We start from the raw sequence: 16,122 nt of genomic DNA, 5'->3' as shown, positions 1-16,122 counted from the left end.
GAGAGAGAGAGAGAGAGAGAGAGAAAATTCCCATAATATGACATTTGAAACGTCTTAATTATTTTGGAACTTCTGTCAGTGTTATGTTTACTGTTCATTTTTATTGTTTATTTCACTTCTGTTTATTATCTACAAAATTTGCTTTGGCAATGTTAACATGTTTCCCATGCCAATAAAGCCCTTGAATTGAATTGAGAACATATCAACAAGCTGTTCTCTTCCATAACTTGGATACACACACCACCTGGTGGTTAAAGCATCTCACACCTGAAATCAAAATACTGTATTTGTAAATGTCTCCATCATACTCTCTCTTGATGTGATCTGAATAACACCTCAACATTGTATTTTCTCATTTTGGTCATAGATGAGGGTGGTTATTTTGTGGGGTTCCATTCTCCACATGATTACATACTTTGTGCCTTATACGAGGATAGACTGATATTTAAAAATTATATTTTCCCAAGGCTGAAAAGAAAACTCCCATTAGTTTGTGAGGTCAGAAATAAAAAACGAATGCACTAGTACATCTGAGATTAAATCTTTCTGTATTGAAACGTTCTGCAATTAATAAAACCCACCACTAGAAGGTAGTATTGACTTCATATTGAAAACTTTTGTGCTGTGTTCATGGAGGACAGGTTCAGACTATCCGCTAGGTTCAGGCCGTCCTTCTCTGGTTCAGTTCATTTTTGGTCTAAATACTCAAGGTCAATGGTCAATGCATAGATCACTAAGCAGACACATGAATCGTAACCTTTAAGAGTACATCGGTGGATACCTTCAGTTGCTTCCATTGCTTATTGTTGATCTATAACCCTGCAACTTTACCACGGGACTGTGATCAATTGACGAAATATGAGTACCGTAAATTGTTTTCATAATAACTGGTCCAAGAGCAGCTAGATGATGGCTTACCCTCACTTCTAACATATGAGACATGAGACAGAGGGCGCTGATCCTAAATCAGTTTAAGGGAAAACAGTCAATCAATCTACTAACTACATTACAGCATAGCTTCCACTCAAATATTTTGTATAACTAACCCTCTTTGTTATAACCACAGATTATCCATTATTGATCAGATAGATACTCAAGTGGCCTCTCTAACCATGAAAATAAATGTCTTAAAATATTGAAGGCAGTCGGAGGAGGCAAGATCAGGTGGGACCATTCTAGACAATTAGAGGGCAGATGCGAGTTTGAACAACAGGAACAAGTCCGATATAAAGTTGTTGTTTTTTCAAAGTTGCCGGGATGTCACGTGTCCTACTTATATCAGTACAATCGTAACAACGTAAGCATTGCATTGAACAAATAAGCCATCATTGTTTTTGTTAACCAAATTCGACACGCTCATTGACCTCTATACAAAAACTAATCGCTTTGTGAGTAAAAATAACGCCACCTGCTGGAGAAGACAGGTGTTGGGCCCAGTTATCTCTCTCGCTTCACATCTTCCTCTATGTTATATTCCATTCAAATTGACTTTATTGCCATGGGAAACATGTGTTTACATTGCCAAAGCAAGTGAAATAAACAAAAGTAAGAAGACCAAAAACAACATCAACAAAAAACAATTAGAATTGAACATTTATATCTAACGATCCGTCTATCTGTGTTCCACGCATTGAGCTTTAATAAGAACGGTTCCACTTTCAGAAAACGTGGCGTTCTGATATAACACGTGCGAAGCAACCAATTGACGCTGAGCTAAACGCTCACTCTTTGACCAATGGGGGAAGAGAGAAGAAGAAAGTGGTTACGTAGTCGTGCTTTGGATCCGTCCGTTCCACATTTCTTGTTGTTGTTGACATGGCTCAAAGCGTGTCTGTTACATCGTAAAATTAAGACATTTTCGGATTTATCTTGATTCAATTTGTTATTTTTGGTATTACTATGGACTAGCTTGGAATCATGGTTGTGAATTCAGTGCATTGGTTTCGTAAGGGACTGCGGTTACACGATAATCCGGCTTTACAGGAAGCTCTAAATGGCGCGGACACTGTGCGATGTGTTTATATTTTGGATCCGTGGTTTGCTGGTTCCGCCAACGTCGGCATCAACAGATGGAGGTCAGTGTCAATGCACACATTACTAAAACGACTAACTCTAACTTTATGAAATTAATAGCTGTATAATCATAGTGTGGCCCCCGAGTGGCGCAGCGGTCTAAGGCACTGCATCTCAGTGCAAGAGGCGTCACACTACAGTCCCTGGTTCGATTCCAGGCTGTATCACATCCGGCCGTGATTGGGAGTCCCAGTTGTACAGATTTGGCCGGGGTAGGCCGTCAGTATAAAGAACAATTTGAGGAAGTATACACTGACTAACTAGCTAGTGGAATTGCGAAGCACATCTGCATCACTGAAAATGCTGGAAAGACATCGGGCATAGTCTTGCTCCCCATCACAACAAAAATAATCACGCTACAAATTAGCAACTTCTTCGGTAGTTTACCTTATACACCCAAATGTGTATAAAGATTTGACGGCCTGCACATGTGCAGTTCGGCGCGAGATGACCGTTAGACCCGACAACGTGTTCCTACGCATGAGTACTGCAAAACGCACAAATTGAAAGAAAAAATCCAACACTGCAACCCTAGTCCAGCAGAAGAGTTGCAGCGGTGTAGATTGCCTCCCAATTAAAGAATGGACTTCTTCCGGAACACATACAGTGTAAAGCAACCGGTGTGCACGAAGCCCGTTTACATGGTGAACAAATTTCATTACACTATAAATCTTCTTCATGCAATTCCGTCATTACGTTATAGGTCATCTTCATGCAATCTCGTTCCGCTACTGGACCACATCATTTCTAACGCTTCGAACACCGACAGCGTCATTGCGCAAAATATTACGCAGTATCATCTGGATCTGTATGTAACACAAGTATAACATTCACCTTCTGCTACCATTTCTGTCAAGCCATCTACCATATAGTTTGACGTTTACGTTCGTTTGATAAATCTAACATAAGCACCACACCGAACGCACTGAGTCCCATAGGACAGGGCACAGTTGGTTTAGTGTCGTCTGGGTTTGGCCGGTGTAGGCCGTCATTGTAAATAAGAATTTGTTCTTAACTGAATTGTCTAGTTAAATAAAGGTTACATTTAAAAGGCAAACGCAGTGTTTCATTGGAAATTAATGTAATTCTGGTGTACCGAAATGCAATAGCGCTGTCGGTGTGTTTGAAGCTAAATCCAGAGACTTCCAGGAATGCTTGCGAAACAGACCAAACTGACCAGGCCAGGGTTTTGGGTTTGAGAAGAAAAATGTAAAGGCCCAAGCTAGAATCGTGCCAATGACTTAAGTAGTTGAACATGTTATTACTCCAACATTGTGGAAGTGACACTGACACATTTTCATATTTTTTTTCAAGAACAACTTTATATTAAAGGTGTCCTCTTTGATTTCAAATTTTATTCGTCACATACACATGGTTAGCAGTGTATTAATGCCTGTGAAATGCTTGTGCTTCTAGTTCCGACTGCAGTAATATCTAACAAGTAATCTAACAAATTCACGAGGACTACCTTATACACCCAAATGTGTATAAAGATTTGACGGCCTGCACATGTGCAGTTCGGCGCGAGATGACCATTAGACCCGACAACATGTTCCTACGCATGAGTTTAGCTAGCCAACATCGCCTACAAGTGTGATCGGGGATTTCTGCTGGAGAAGCCGTTTAAGCATATCCCTCCTACTGTTTCTGGCTGGATGGAGAACATAGGGAGGGTTTCACAACACGAAAGTTTGAGAGCCTAATCTCTAGTCAGAAGTCACATTTATTTTGGGCGATGGCAAATATGACCTTCATTCAAGACAGGAGAAACACATTGTTTCAGTTGGTAATACATTGATCAACAACGGGAAAACAATTCACACAATTAATATGCACGACTTGGTGAGGGCCAGTGCGTGCTATTGGAGAAAGACACAGCTACCGACACAAACACATTAAGTCCATGTGGTAGCTAGTAGTCAGTCTCGCCATTTGAGATGTTAAAGAGTTATTGAGGGGTTATTGTATCCTGTTTTAAAATGAGAAAGCAACCATTAACCGGGTTCCCTTTGTAATGGAACACTGTATGGAAAACCAAGTTGAAGCCATTATTCAATGTTGTCTTGCTTATGATAACCTCAACTAGCGCAACAGACTAGCGCAACAGACTGCGCAGCAGACTAGCGCAAATTCCTTCAATTGAAATGGCGTAAACAAACGAAAGAGCCTACATCTCTCAAAAAAAACTGATCAGAAATGAAATGACAGAATTATTATATTGGAGCAGTGGAATTTAAAAATCGGCATCCATAACTTCAGTGACTTTTCAAGGACAAAATAGCCTAGAGAAAATGTCAGATTTTCAAGGTAGACTATTCCATGAATGAATTGCACATAGCAATTTGTAAGTCGCTCTGGATAAGAGCGTCTGCTAAATGACTTAAATGTAAATGTAAATGTAGCAAATATTTAACTTCTCTAGGATAGGGGGCAGCATTTTCACGTTTGGATGAAAAGCATACCCAAATTCAACTGCCAGCTACTCATCTCCAGAAGATAAGATATGCATATTATTAGTAGATTTGGATAGAAAACACTCTGAAGTTTCTAAAACTGTTTGAATCATGTCTGAGTATAACAGAACTTATTTAGCAGGCGAAACCCCGAGGACAAACCATTCAGATTTTTTTTTTGAGTTCACTCTCTTTTCAATAGATTTTCATTGGAAATACAGATTTCTAATTGACCTTCTTGCAGTTCCTACCGCTTCCACTGGATGTCAACAGTCTTTAGAAATTGGTTGAGGGTTTTTCCTTTGTGTAATGAAGAAGTACGGCCACTTTGAATCAGGGTCACTTGTTGTGTACTGTTTGTTAGATGGCTGTGTTTTTCTGTGGCTATGTACTGACCTAACATAATCATTTGGTGTGCTTTCGCCGTAAATCCTTTTTGAAATCAGACATGTTGGCTGGATTCACAACAAGTGTAGCTTTAATTTGGTGTCTTTCATGTGTCTTTCATGTGTGATTTCATGGAAGTTTGATTTTTATAGTAATTTGTTTGAATTTGGCACTCTGCATTTTTACTGGCTTTTGGCCAAGTGGGACGTTAGCGTCCCACATATCCTAGAGAAGTTTTAACCAACACTTTGAACTACTTTCTGCTTCAAGCAACAACCAGCTGTTTGACAGTTTGCTCTCTCTGCCGGACAGATTATCTATAGCAGGGGCCACCAACCTTTTCTAAGTAAAGATCACTTTCGCAGTAAAAAAACAAGCCGTGAACTACCGCTCCGATTTATTATATATATATATATATATATATATATATATATATATATATATTAGCGTAATAAGAACAGTTCTGCATAAATTAGGCTATATGCCTGGCCTGCCAATATAGTGTTTCTCAGACCATATTATATTTAAACACTTGAGCTTTGATAACAAAATTGCTCAGCTGGTGTAGCACTTGCGAGGCACAGCTGAGCATAAATTGAAATAATTTGCAAATTTGCATTTTTATTTTACTGGACTGATGGTACCTGCATCTGATGGGCATGGTGCTTTCAGGACAACTGGGAACTCAGGGGGAAAAGAGGTCAAATCGTGACATCAGTGAACTTCAGGTCTGAAAGTCGGAGCTCTAGAAAGATGCCAGTTTTTTAAATTGGAATTCCGAGTTTGACCATTCAAAACTCTTTTTCCCAGTCGGATCTCAGTGGAGGAATGGAGAAAGCAGCAGACGGTCCGCCTCTCACGGTCCCTGCTCTCTCCCTCCTTTCCTCTGTTGAGACTGACCAGAGAGTGGACAGTCTTCCACCTGATGGTGAAATCCGAGTCGCACCACATCTGCACAAATTCCATGTTGCTCCTATGACCAGGGAAATAACTATTCCTCAATATTAAAATAGACGTGACGAGCTGCTATTAATAGTAAAAACGTAAGGCTATCGATACACTTGGCTACTCATTTATTGCAGCTGCAGCGCAAGTGGAAGTAGGGAGAAGCACATTTTATGTTTCATAATAGTGTTCAATAAACCAGTGACATTGCTGAATAAAAATGTAGATAAGAACTCACTCATAAAAACAGCAGCTCTTTGCTGTATTCTTTGTCAGTCTCTCTCTGGTCATGGTTTTAAAAGTTATAAAATCTCACGTAGGCTAGTTTCAAACTTTGCTGTGGCCGGGGTCGTGGAAGCTGTAGGAACGGTGATTTGAGCTATCCGATTGGTCAGCGCAGTAGGCAAACTCGATTTAGCCTCAGATCTACAGGTCCGCCAGGCAGACTGACTTTGTCTTTTCAGACATTAAATGGTTCCAAACGGTAACACTTTGCCTACTCGGTGCGCAGGGCTTCTGAATCAAGTGCAGCTATAGCCAACAGCGCAACACAAATAACATAAAAAGTAGCACAAGCCTTTTTCGTTGGCTTTTCTAAAGAAATGTTTAATGAGCGACTAGGAATGCCTTGAAGATCGACCGGTTGGTGACCACCGATCTATAGGCTATATGTGTGCAGCGTGCGTGCGATATATAATCGACATAACGAACAGCTTCAGAAAGCCACCTGTTATAACAAAATAAATGGTGGCCCCATGCCATGACACTTTTTGAATTTTAGATTCTCACAGACTCCCAGTTTTTATTTAGGTGATTTGTTTGTTCTCAAAGATGACATTATTTAAAAATATATAGATCCATTATCTTTTCTACATACTTTATATTTGTTAGTTGTTTTAAGTTTACAGTGAAAACATTTTACCATCCCAAATATAGATAGTACCAGTCAAAAAACTTGGGCACACCTAGGGTTTTTCTTTATTTTTACTATTTTCTACATTGTAGAATAATAGGCCAGGTCATCTGATGCAGCACCGTCACTCTCCTTCTTGGTCAAATAGCCCTTAAACAGCCTGGAGGTGTGTTTTGGGTCATTGTCCTGTTGAAAAACAAATGATAGTCCCACTAAGAGCAAACCAGATGGGAATGGTGTATCGCTGCAGAATGCTGTGGTAGCCATGCTGGTTAAGTGTGCCTAGAATTCTAAATAAATCACAGACAGTGTCACCAGCAAAGCACCATCACACCACCACCTCCATGCTTCACAGTGGAAACCACACATGCGGAGATCATCTGTTCACCTACTCTGCGTCTCACAAAGACACGGCGGTTGGAACAAAAAATCTCAGATTTGGACTGCTGTGGTGGATGAATCAGAATTAGTTGGGTAACATAAGTAATTAAGATGTCATATTTGCATAATATTCTTATGTGATACATTTTTTATTAGAATGTATTTCTTTGGACTCTAGTGTTGGCAGTTGCATTTCTTCCCTCAGCTGGGGCTCAGTCACTTTGGGCCCAGAGAGGGGAAAGGTCAGACTTGTCTTTCACATATCCCTGGTGCTATGCAGAATATCAGAAAGGGAAGAGGATAGGATGGAACATTGTCTTCATATGTGAATGTATCTGTTAAACCATGTGAAGGGATGGTGTGATCAATGAGGAACCAATTACTTGTCTCCACAATGTCTGTGCGCAAGTCACTCCCTCCTTTGGCTTGGGGGGGAGGTGTATGGCAGTGTCTGGAACCATTGTATGTCCTCTCTGATGTTGCACTTATCCTGGGATAGTGTATGACCTAGAGGCTCACTCCCCTCAGTGAGCTTGTCCAGGTGTGGGGTCAAGAGGGGGTTTACTTGAGATGGGCGTATCTAGAGTTGACAATTGAGTTATGCCATTGGATGAGGTAATGGTTCTGTGCTATGAAGTACCAGGAACACAATTAGAACCTTGTCTTAGGGACCAAACTGAACGATAATTTTATGGCAAATGCTATCTGGCTATGGGATACTCCTCTCTCTCTCTCAAGTAAAAGTCTTTCTTTGTGAACTGTTCCTAAGATCTGTGGTTTGTCATGTAGGTTGAGAGGGGTGTATCTTGGCTATAAAAGATCTTTGTACTTTTATGTTGTCACTTTCAATGGTTCATTAGAGATGGTGCATCTTTGAAAGTCAAATGCTATTGCAAAGCTCTTATTATTATTAAAGATGTAGTTTAAGTATAACTCTGACTGTTGTGTGAAGTTTGTAACTCTCCTCATTTGGTAAATACAGAAATAAGCCACCACATTGCTCAGACCAAAGGACAGATTTCCATGTTTCTTGGCCCAAGCAAGTCTCTTATTATTATTGGTGTCCTTTAGTGGTGGTTTCTTTGCAGCTTTTCAACCATGAAGGCCTGATTCCTCTGAACAGTTGATGTTGAGATGTATCTCTTACTTGAACCCTGAAGCATTTATTTGGGTTGCAATTTCTTAGGCTGGTAACTCTAATGAGAGCCAGTTTCATCATAGCGCTTGATGGTTTTAGCGACGGCACTTGAAGAAACGTTCAAAGTTCTTGACTTTTTTGTTTTGAAGTAATGATGGACTGCTTCTCTTTGCTTATTTGAGCTGTTCTTGCCGTAATATGAACTTGGTCTTTTACCAAATAGGGCTATCTTCTAAATGCCACCCCTAGTTTGTCACAACACAACTGTTTGGCTCAAACGCATTAGGAAGGAAAGAAATTCCACAAATTAACTTTTGACAAGGCACACCTGTTAGTTGAAATGCATTCCAGGTGACTACCTCATGAAGCTGGTTGAGAGAATGCCAAGCGGTTCAGCTGTCAAGGCAAAGGGTGGCTACTTTGAAGAATCTCAAATATATTACTTTTTTGGTTACTACATGATTTCATATGTGTTATTTCATAGTTTTGATGCCCTCACTATTCTAAAATGTAGAAAATAGTAATGAAAAACTTTGAATGAGTAGGTGTGTCAACTTTTAACTGGTACTGTATATACAGTGCCTTTGGAAAGTATTCAGACCCCTTTTCCACATTTTGTTACGTTACAGCCTTATTCTAGAACTGATTAAATGGTTTTTATTCCTCATCAATCTTCACACAATATCCCATAATGACAAAGCAAAAAACATTTATTTTAAATTGTTTCTAATTCCTTAAAAATAATGAACTTAAGTATTACATTTACATAAGTATTTAGACCCTTTAATCAGTACTTTGCTTGGAAGCAATTACGGAATCGAGTCTGTTTGGGTATGGCACTACAAGCTTGGCACACCTGTATTTGGAGTTTCTCCCATTCTTCTCTGCAGATCCTCTCAAGCTCTGTCAGGTTGGATGGGGAGCGTTGCTGCACAGCTATTTCCTGTTCGATCATGTTCGTCCAGGCTCTGGCTGGACATTGAGACTTGTCCCGAAACCAGTCCTGCGTTTTCTTGGCTGTGTGCTTAGGGTCGTTGTCCTGTTGGAAGGTGAACCTTCGCCCCAGTCTGAGGTCCTGAGCGCTCTGGAGCAGGTTTTCTTTAAAGATCTCTACTTTGCTCCGTTCATCTTTCCCTCGATCCTGCCGCTGAAAAACATCCCCACAGCATGATGCTTGCTACACCGTAGGGATGGAGCCAGGTTTCCTCCAGAGGTGACGCTTGGCATTCAGGCCATAGAGTTCAATCTTGGTTTCATCAGACCAGAGAATCTTGTTTCTTATGATCTGGGCGTCTTTAGGTGCCTTTTAGCAAACTCCATGCGGGCTGTCATGTGCCTTTTTTACTGAGGAGTGGCTTCAGTCTGGCAACTACCATAAAGTCCTAATATGTGGAGTGCTGAAGAGATGGTGGACCTTCTGGAAGGTTCTCCCATCTCCACAGAGGAATTCTCTAGAGCTCTGTCAGAGTGACCATCAGGTTCTTGGTCACCTCCCTGACCAAGGCCCTTCTCCCCTGATTGCTCAGTTTGGCTGGGCGGCCAGCTCTAGAAAAAGTATTGGTGGTTCCATACTTATTCTATTTAAGAATGATGGAGACCACAGTGTTCTTGGAGAAATTCTTTGGTACTCTTCAGCCACATGTGTGCCTTGACAAAATCATGTCTCAGAGCTCTACGGAGAATTCCTGCATCCTCATGGCTTGGTTTTTGCTCAGACATGTCAACTGTGGGACCTCGTATAGACCAGTGTGTGTGCCTTTTCCAAATCATGTCCAATCAATGGAATTTACCACGGGTGGACTCCAATCAAGTTGTAGAAACAGCTCAAGGATAATCAGTGGAAACGCGATGCACCAGAGCTGAAATTCGAGTGTCATAGCGAAGGGGCTGAATACTTATCTAAATAAGGTATTTCTATTTTGAATACATTTGCTAAAATTTCAGTATGGGGTTTGTCAGTATGTGGTATTGTGTGTAGATGGCAGAGGAAATGTTTTTATTAAGTCATTTTAGAATAAGGCTGTAATGGAACAAAATGTGGGAAAAGTGAAGGGGTCTGAATACTTTCCGAAGGCACTGTGGAAACACTGAAGTTGAACTGTATGTGGCTGGGCCAAGCTGTTATGGCTCCTATTCTCCCATCTATGTATCCTGCTGTGGCTGACTACCAGATGATGATGGGGATCCTTCTATATGGGCTCAGCGAGTTCCTCGTAAGGTTTCTTTATTCTATATTCTTTATTCGCCATGTATGAAAGTTTGAACATCTTGAAGAACAATCTGGCCGTAATGCCCATGTACTAAATCTCCACCCGGCACAGCCAGAAGAGGACTGGCCACCCCTCAGAGCCTGGTTCCTCTGGGTTTCTTCCTAGGTGAAACGTCAATTAGGGGAACAACCACTGAAATCCAAGATGGCAGCATGTCAAGTCGTTTGTTTGTGACTAGTACATTTTAACCTACTAATAATCTATTTATTTATGGTTGCGTAACTTCGTTGTTGTGTAGTGCAAACTATTTTATTTTTGCTGGTGTAAAGATCACGGGTCCTCCTCAACTCGGCACTTCATTATTTGAAGTTTACCAAAGTAACTAACTCTGGCTGCCCTGAGTTCCTCCTTCGTCCGCGGAGTGTCTTGTCCAAGCTGCTCCTTTTTGCTCTTCGCCTGGCTGTCAGTGGCAGCTCAACCCGTTCTCTCTATCCCCCTCAACACCCAATCTACTACACGCGCAAACACTCACATTGTCTCACATACACGCTGTCCTCTCTCCACTTACCTTCGTTGGCCTCTTATTTTTTTGTCAGAGAAAATGACAATTTACGTGGTATTGCTTTGTGCACTGACTTTACTGAACTCTGGAGAAAACGAACATTGTCGCTGGGTGAGTACATCTGACAATGTGCTCTCCCGTCCATTAGACATTTTGTCTGCAGGAACTCGCGCTTTTTCACTCGGTCCACTCGTCCAAGTGCCGATGCATTGTGGCATGATGTGAACAGTACGAATTTGTGTCACTACCAAAGTCTAATGGTTTAAATGACTGTTTTGTATTGTTGGAAACTCACTTGTAGAATTCGCTTGCAGTAGGTCCTTTAAAAAAGAGAAGCCTTGCAAGGTTATTAAACAGAGGTGCCTAGTTATTTCTTCTTTTGTTGATATCAGGTAACGTGCAACCTAACCCTGGCCCTGATATGCAATGTCTCCAAACCCCCTCTGATTTTAAATCAAGATCTGGTTTTGGTATTTTTCACTAAAGTGACGCAGCTGTTTGTCAAAAATTGATGGGGTTAGGATTTGGGCTAAATCAACTTATGCTGACGTAATTGTGGTTTCTGAAACCTGGCTCAGCAAGTCTATTTTTGATAAGGATATTTGTATAAGTGGTTACAATGTTTATCGCACTGATCGGGTTAAGAAAGGTGGGGGTGTGGCTATATATGTAAAATCTAAATTCCATGTAAGTGTGGCAAAGTCTGAAACATTTGTAAACAGTTGGAATTTCTTGCTTTGATATTTGAGGTTTCAAAGGGTCTCTCTATACTGTGATTGGCTGTTATAGACCCCCCTTGCCTCGGTGATGCATTTTCTTCTTTGATGCACCTTATGTCTAAACTTCTTTACAGTGAAATGATCTTGATTGGTGATCTCAACTGGTGTTGGTTAAAGCCGGTGTCAGATGATTTAAAAAGTTTTGTAATTCTATGAATCTTACCAGTTGATTAATTCACCCACTCGCCAAAATCTTAAATGCCCAGATAAATCTACCCTGATTGATTTGATATTGACAAATGTTCCACATAAATATTCTGCGCGTTGGTGTTTTTTGTAATGATTTAAGTGACCATTGTGCTGTTGTGCTGTTAGAAATACTAAGGTTCCAAAGAAAACCCATGTTTTATTCGTAAAAGAAATTTGAAGTGTTTTAATGAGCAGGCTTTCTTTCATGATTTGTTTTATTTTGACTGGAGCAAGATTGAGTTTATCCCTGATGTGGAAACTGCCTGGATATTCTTTCATGATGGTTTTTCCAAATAGTAAACAAACATGCACCATTCCGCAGGTTCAGGGTTAAAGGCGGATAATCCATGGTTTTCTTCTGAGCTGTCTTGTATTATTCACGACCGTAATCTAGCCTGGGCTAAAGCAAGGAAATCTTGTTCTGATGCTGATTGGCTTATTTTTAGGCAGTTAAGAAACAAGTGTTCTTTTCTTCTCAGGAAGGCCAGTCTGAATATTTTATGTCTGTTACCACTGTAAACCTGAATGACCTAAAGTTTGTTGAAGGCTATTAAGTCTATGTCTGGTAACATAATGTTAATGAATTACCGTCATGTGTTTTGAAGGACTCTGTTGCTATATATGACAAAACTGAAATGCTGAATTGTTTCAATGAGCACTTTGTATCATCTGGTAGGCTGTTTGATTCAGTGTCCTCTGTCCTGTACAACCCTGTGTGGATGAACCAGTGTCCTCTGTCTCTGTAAAACCCTGTGTGGATGAACCAGTGAGAGCTGGTCAAACTTTAGCTTTCTGCCATTCTCAGTGCAGGTGGTACATAAAGCCCTGAAATCCTTAGATCAAAGAAAGCCTGAAGGTCCTGATCTTTTGGATCCCTGCTTTTTAAATCTGGCAGCTGATTTCATAGCTGAACCACTTGCATATCTGTTCAATCTAACCCTGGAATGTAATGAATTCAAAGATTGGAAATCAGCATTTGTTCCTACCACTTTTAAAAGGGGGAGATCCAACTCTTTTAAATAATTATAGGCCAATCTCAAAGCTGTCACCCCTGTGTGAAAATACTTGAAACCCTTGTAAGTGAACAGCTAAAAGAGTTTTTTATTTACTAACTCTATTTTATCAATGTACCAGGGCTTCAGGAAAAAGCATAGCACAATTACAGCAGCCATGAAGGTTTTAAATGATATCACTGAAGCCCTTGACAAAAACAGCACTGTGTCTCACTTTTTATTGATCTCTCTAAGGCTTTTGATACAGTTGATCATGCTATACTAAGGCAGAGATTGTTGAGTGTAGGTCTTTCGGAGCATGCAGTTGCATGGTTTTGCTAACTATCTGTCTGATAGAACTCAGTGCACTCAATTTGATGGGCTTAGTCTGTTAAATTGTCTGTCCTGAATGGTGTGCCCCAAGGCTCTGTACTTGGTCCTCTCTTATTCACTATTTATATAAATGATTTAGACAAAAATGTCCAAAATGCACAACTTCATTTTATGCTGATGATACTGTTATTTACTGTTGTGCCTCATCTCTTACAAAAGCTTTCCAGAACTTGCAAACTGCTTTTATACTGTTCAACATACCTTGTGTCAATTGAAGCTTATCCTCCATACTGACAAAACTAAACAATGGTGTTTTCTAATGCAAGAAATAGACCTCTGAACCTTTCACCTATTACTACCTGTCAGGGCAAGGAGATTGAGGTTGTAACCACATATAAATATCTTGGAATTCTAATTGATGACGGCCTCTCTTTTAATTGCATATTCAACAACTTACAAAAAAATTGAAGCTGAAATTGGGATTTTATTTTAGGAATAGGCCTGTTTTTCTTTTGAAGCCAGAAGGAGGCTAGTATTCAGCTACATTATGCCTTACTAGACTATGGGGATATTTTATATATGAATGCTTCCGCTCAGTGTTTGAGATCAATTGACACTCTTACCATGGCACTTTGAGATTTATTTAAACTGCAAAACACCTTACGCACCACTGCACTTTGTATACCAGGGTTTGGCTGGCCTTCTCTAGTCACTCGTAGGCTCAGTCACTGGTATACTTTTATTTACAAAGCCATTTTGGGTTTACTACCTTTTTATTTGGGCATTTTTATTGTTCAGAAATGTGGTGGGTACTCTCTTCGTTCGCTRGACTTTATYCTGCTAACTGTTCCAAATGTCCGAACTGAATTTGGTAAAAGGTCTTTTATGTACTCTGCGCCATCGTCTTGGAACACCTTACAAAATAATTTTAAACTGGAAGAACTTGTCCCGATTTGGTGTTTTTAAATCACTGATGAAGGATTTTGAGGCTGATTCCTTGACCTGTCAATGTTTTTAATTTGCTGTTTTTGATATTGTTATACTCTTGTGAACTCAATGGTTTTTACTAGATTACTTGTAGTTTTTCATGTTGTCTGTCTGTAATTTTTTGTAATGACTTGGTGCTGCCTATCTTGGCCAGGACGCTCTTGAAAAAGAGATTTTAAATCTCAATGAGCCCTTCCTGGTTAAATAAAGGTTAAATAAAATAAAATAAAATAAATATGGTTGCCACTGTCAACCGCTGTCCACAAAGTCACCACATCCAAGGCCAAATCTGATGTTAAGGAAAGACCGCGCTGGCAACATAAATTGTGTTAGTCTAAAAAAGGGTGTAAGTTTAGGGTCAGGACCATACCAGTATCGCTAATATTTTTTCCCATGGCAAAAATGGAAACACGAAGCAGATTAAACTCCTTGTTCCTTTAAAATATTGTGTTTGTTTGATTTAGCTTGGAAAATAAATACATGTGACTCTGGATGACAACATAATGATTTTTCTTTTCAACATTAGGGTTTTTTTCCTAAAGAAGTGAAATCCAATTTATGTTGTGTTTCCTTGCCACGATACTAACGAGTATCGCAGTACTGGTATAGACCCAGCCCTATCTAAGTTTCCATTTAGTTTTTTTTTTAAGAGCTCTGTGACAATGACAAATTTCCTTGTTAAAAGAAATGTTCACATTTATTGATTGGTTGAGATATTCTTTTCACAGGTTTCTGCTGGAGTCTTTAGAGGACCTGGACAGCAGTTTGAGGAAGCTGGAGTCTAGGCTGTTTGTGGTGCGAGGCCAACCTGCTAACGTGTTCCCCAGTCTCTTTAAGGTACTGTAGTCAAGTCACGGTTTGCCCTACAGCTTTGATTTTGGGTTATACTACTTTATGTAATGAGCGTTTTCATTGAATTAGGTACAGCAAAAGCTCATAAGCCTACATTTGCGAGCAGTTACTTCAAAAAACATATATGCCAAAACGTATGCACTTACTGTACTTTAGCACAAGACAATTGAGCTATCTCATTCTCACATTTCCAGCTTTGTCAATATACAAGTATTTTCCTACCTGGATGTGATGTAGACTGGGCTACTACTCTGTAATGACTGGAATCAGTGGGTGTATTGAGTTGTGATGGTACACTACACCTTGAATCATGGGTCAATGCAGTGAACATCTTCCGTGGAATGGCTTCATTCGGATTATCATAATAGTATTCTACAGAACCATGCATTTGAGTAATACTGCAATGTGAGAATTGTCTCCTTTACTAATGCGACCCTAACTAATGTGTCTCTGACGACAGCTGTACTAGTGCGACCCTAGCTAATGTGTCTCTGACGACAGCTGTACTAGTGCGACCCTAACTAATGTGTCTCTGACGACAGCTTTACTAATGCGACCCTAACTAATGTGTCTCTGACAAAAGGTCTGCATTGTTTTGGAAGGGTCACCTTTGAGCTCCACTCACAAAAGATATGACCATGAGTAACATAATATTATCCTCATTATTGTATAGTTAAGCTGCAGGTTTATTTTTTAATACTAGTGAGTATCGCGATACTGGTACGTCCCGGCACCTACTAGACGTTCCATAACCCAAATTGTGAAACTCAATCCCTGTTTTGTTTTTAATAGTGATGTCACATGAATTTGGGCATTTATAGGCCTATTTGGGTCCATCAATAGGTTTAGTTTCTCAGAAGACAACTATAGCCCTAATACTACACAGCCTACCACCCACCTCAATTTTCTTCCCAAAGAAATAAAAATG

General features: G+C 40.0%; 1 protein-coding gene across 2 annotated transcripts in view; it reads left to right on the top strand.

Moving 5' to 3' along the window:
- Positions 1-1,788: 1,788 nt before the first annotated feature.
- cry2 (cryptochrome circadian regulator 2) overlaps positions 1,789-16,122 on the top strand; it is a 32,502-nt gene continuing 18,168 nt past the window's right edge. For both annotated transcript variants that reach the window (XM_023986061.2, XM_023986060.2), the window contains exons 1-2: positions 1,789-2,075; positions 15,071-15,179. In XM_023986061.2, coding sequence (XP_023841829.1) covers positions 1,918-2,075; positions 15,071-15,179 — 267 coding nt within the window. In that variant the 5' untranslated portion in view covers positions 1,789-1,917. The remainder of the gene's footprint in view (positions 2,076-15,070; positions 15,180-16,122) is intronic.

The sequence above is a fragment of the Salvelinus sp. IW2-2015 genome, linkage group LG4q.1:29, assembly GCF_002910315.2.
Source record: "Salvelinus sp. IW2-2015 linkage group LG4q.1:29, ASM291031v2, whole genome shotgun sequence".
Classification (NCBI taxonomy): domain Eukaryota; kingdom Metazoa; phylum Chordata; class Actinopteri; order Salmoniformes; family Salmonidae; genus Salvelinus; species Salvelinus sp. IW2-2015.
Note: the sequence above shows the minus strand (reverse complement) of the source record. Positions and strands in the feature narration are given on the sequence as shown.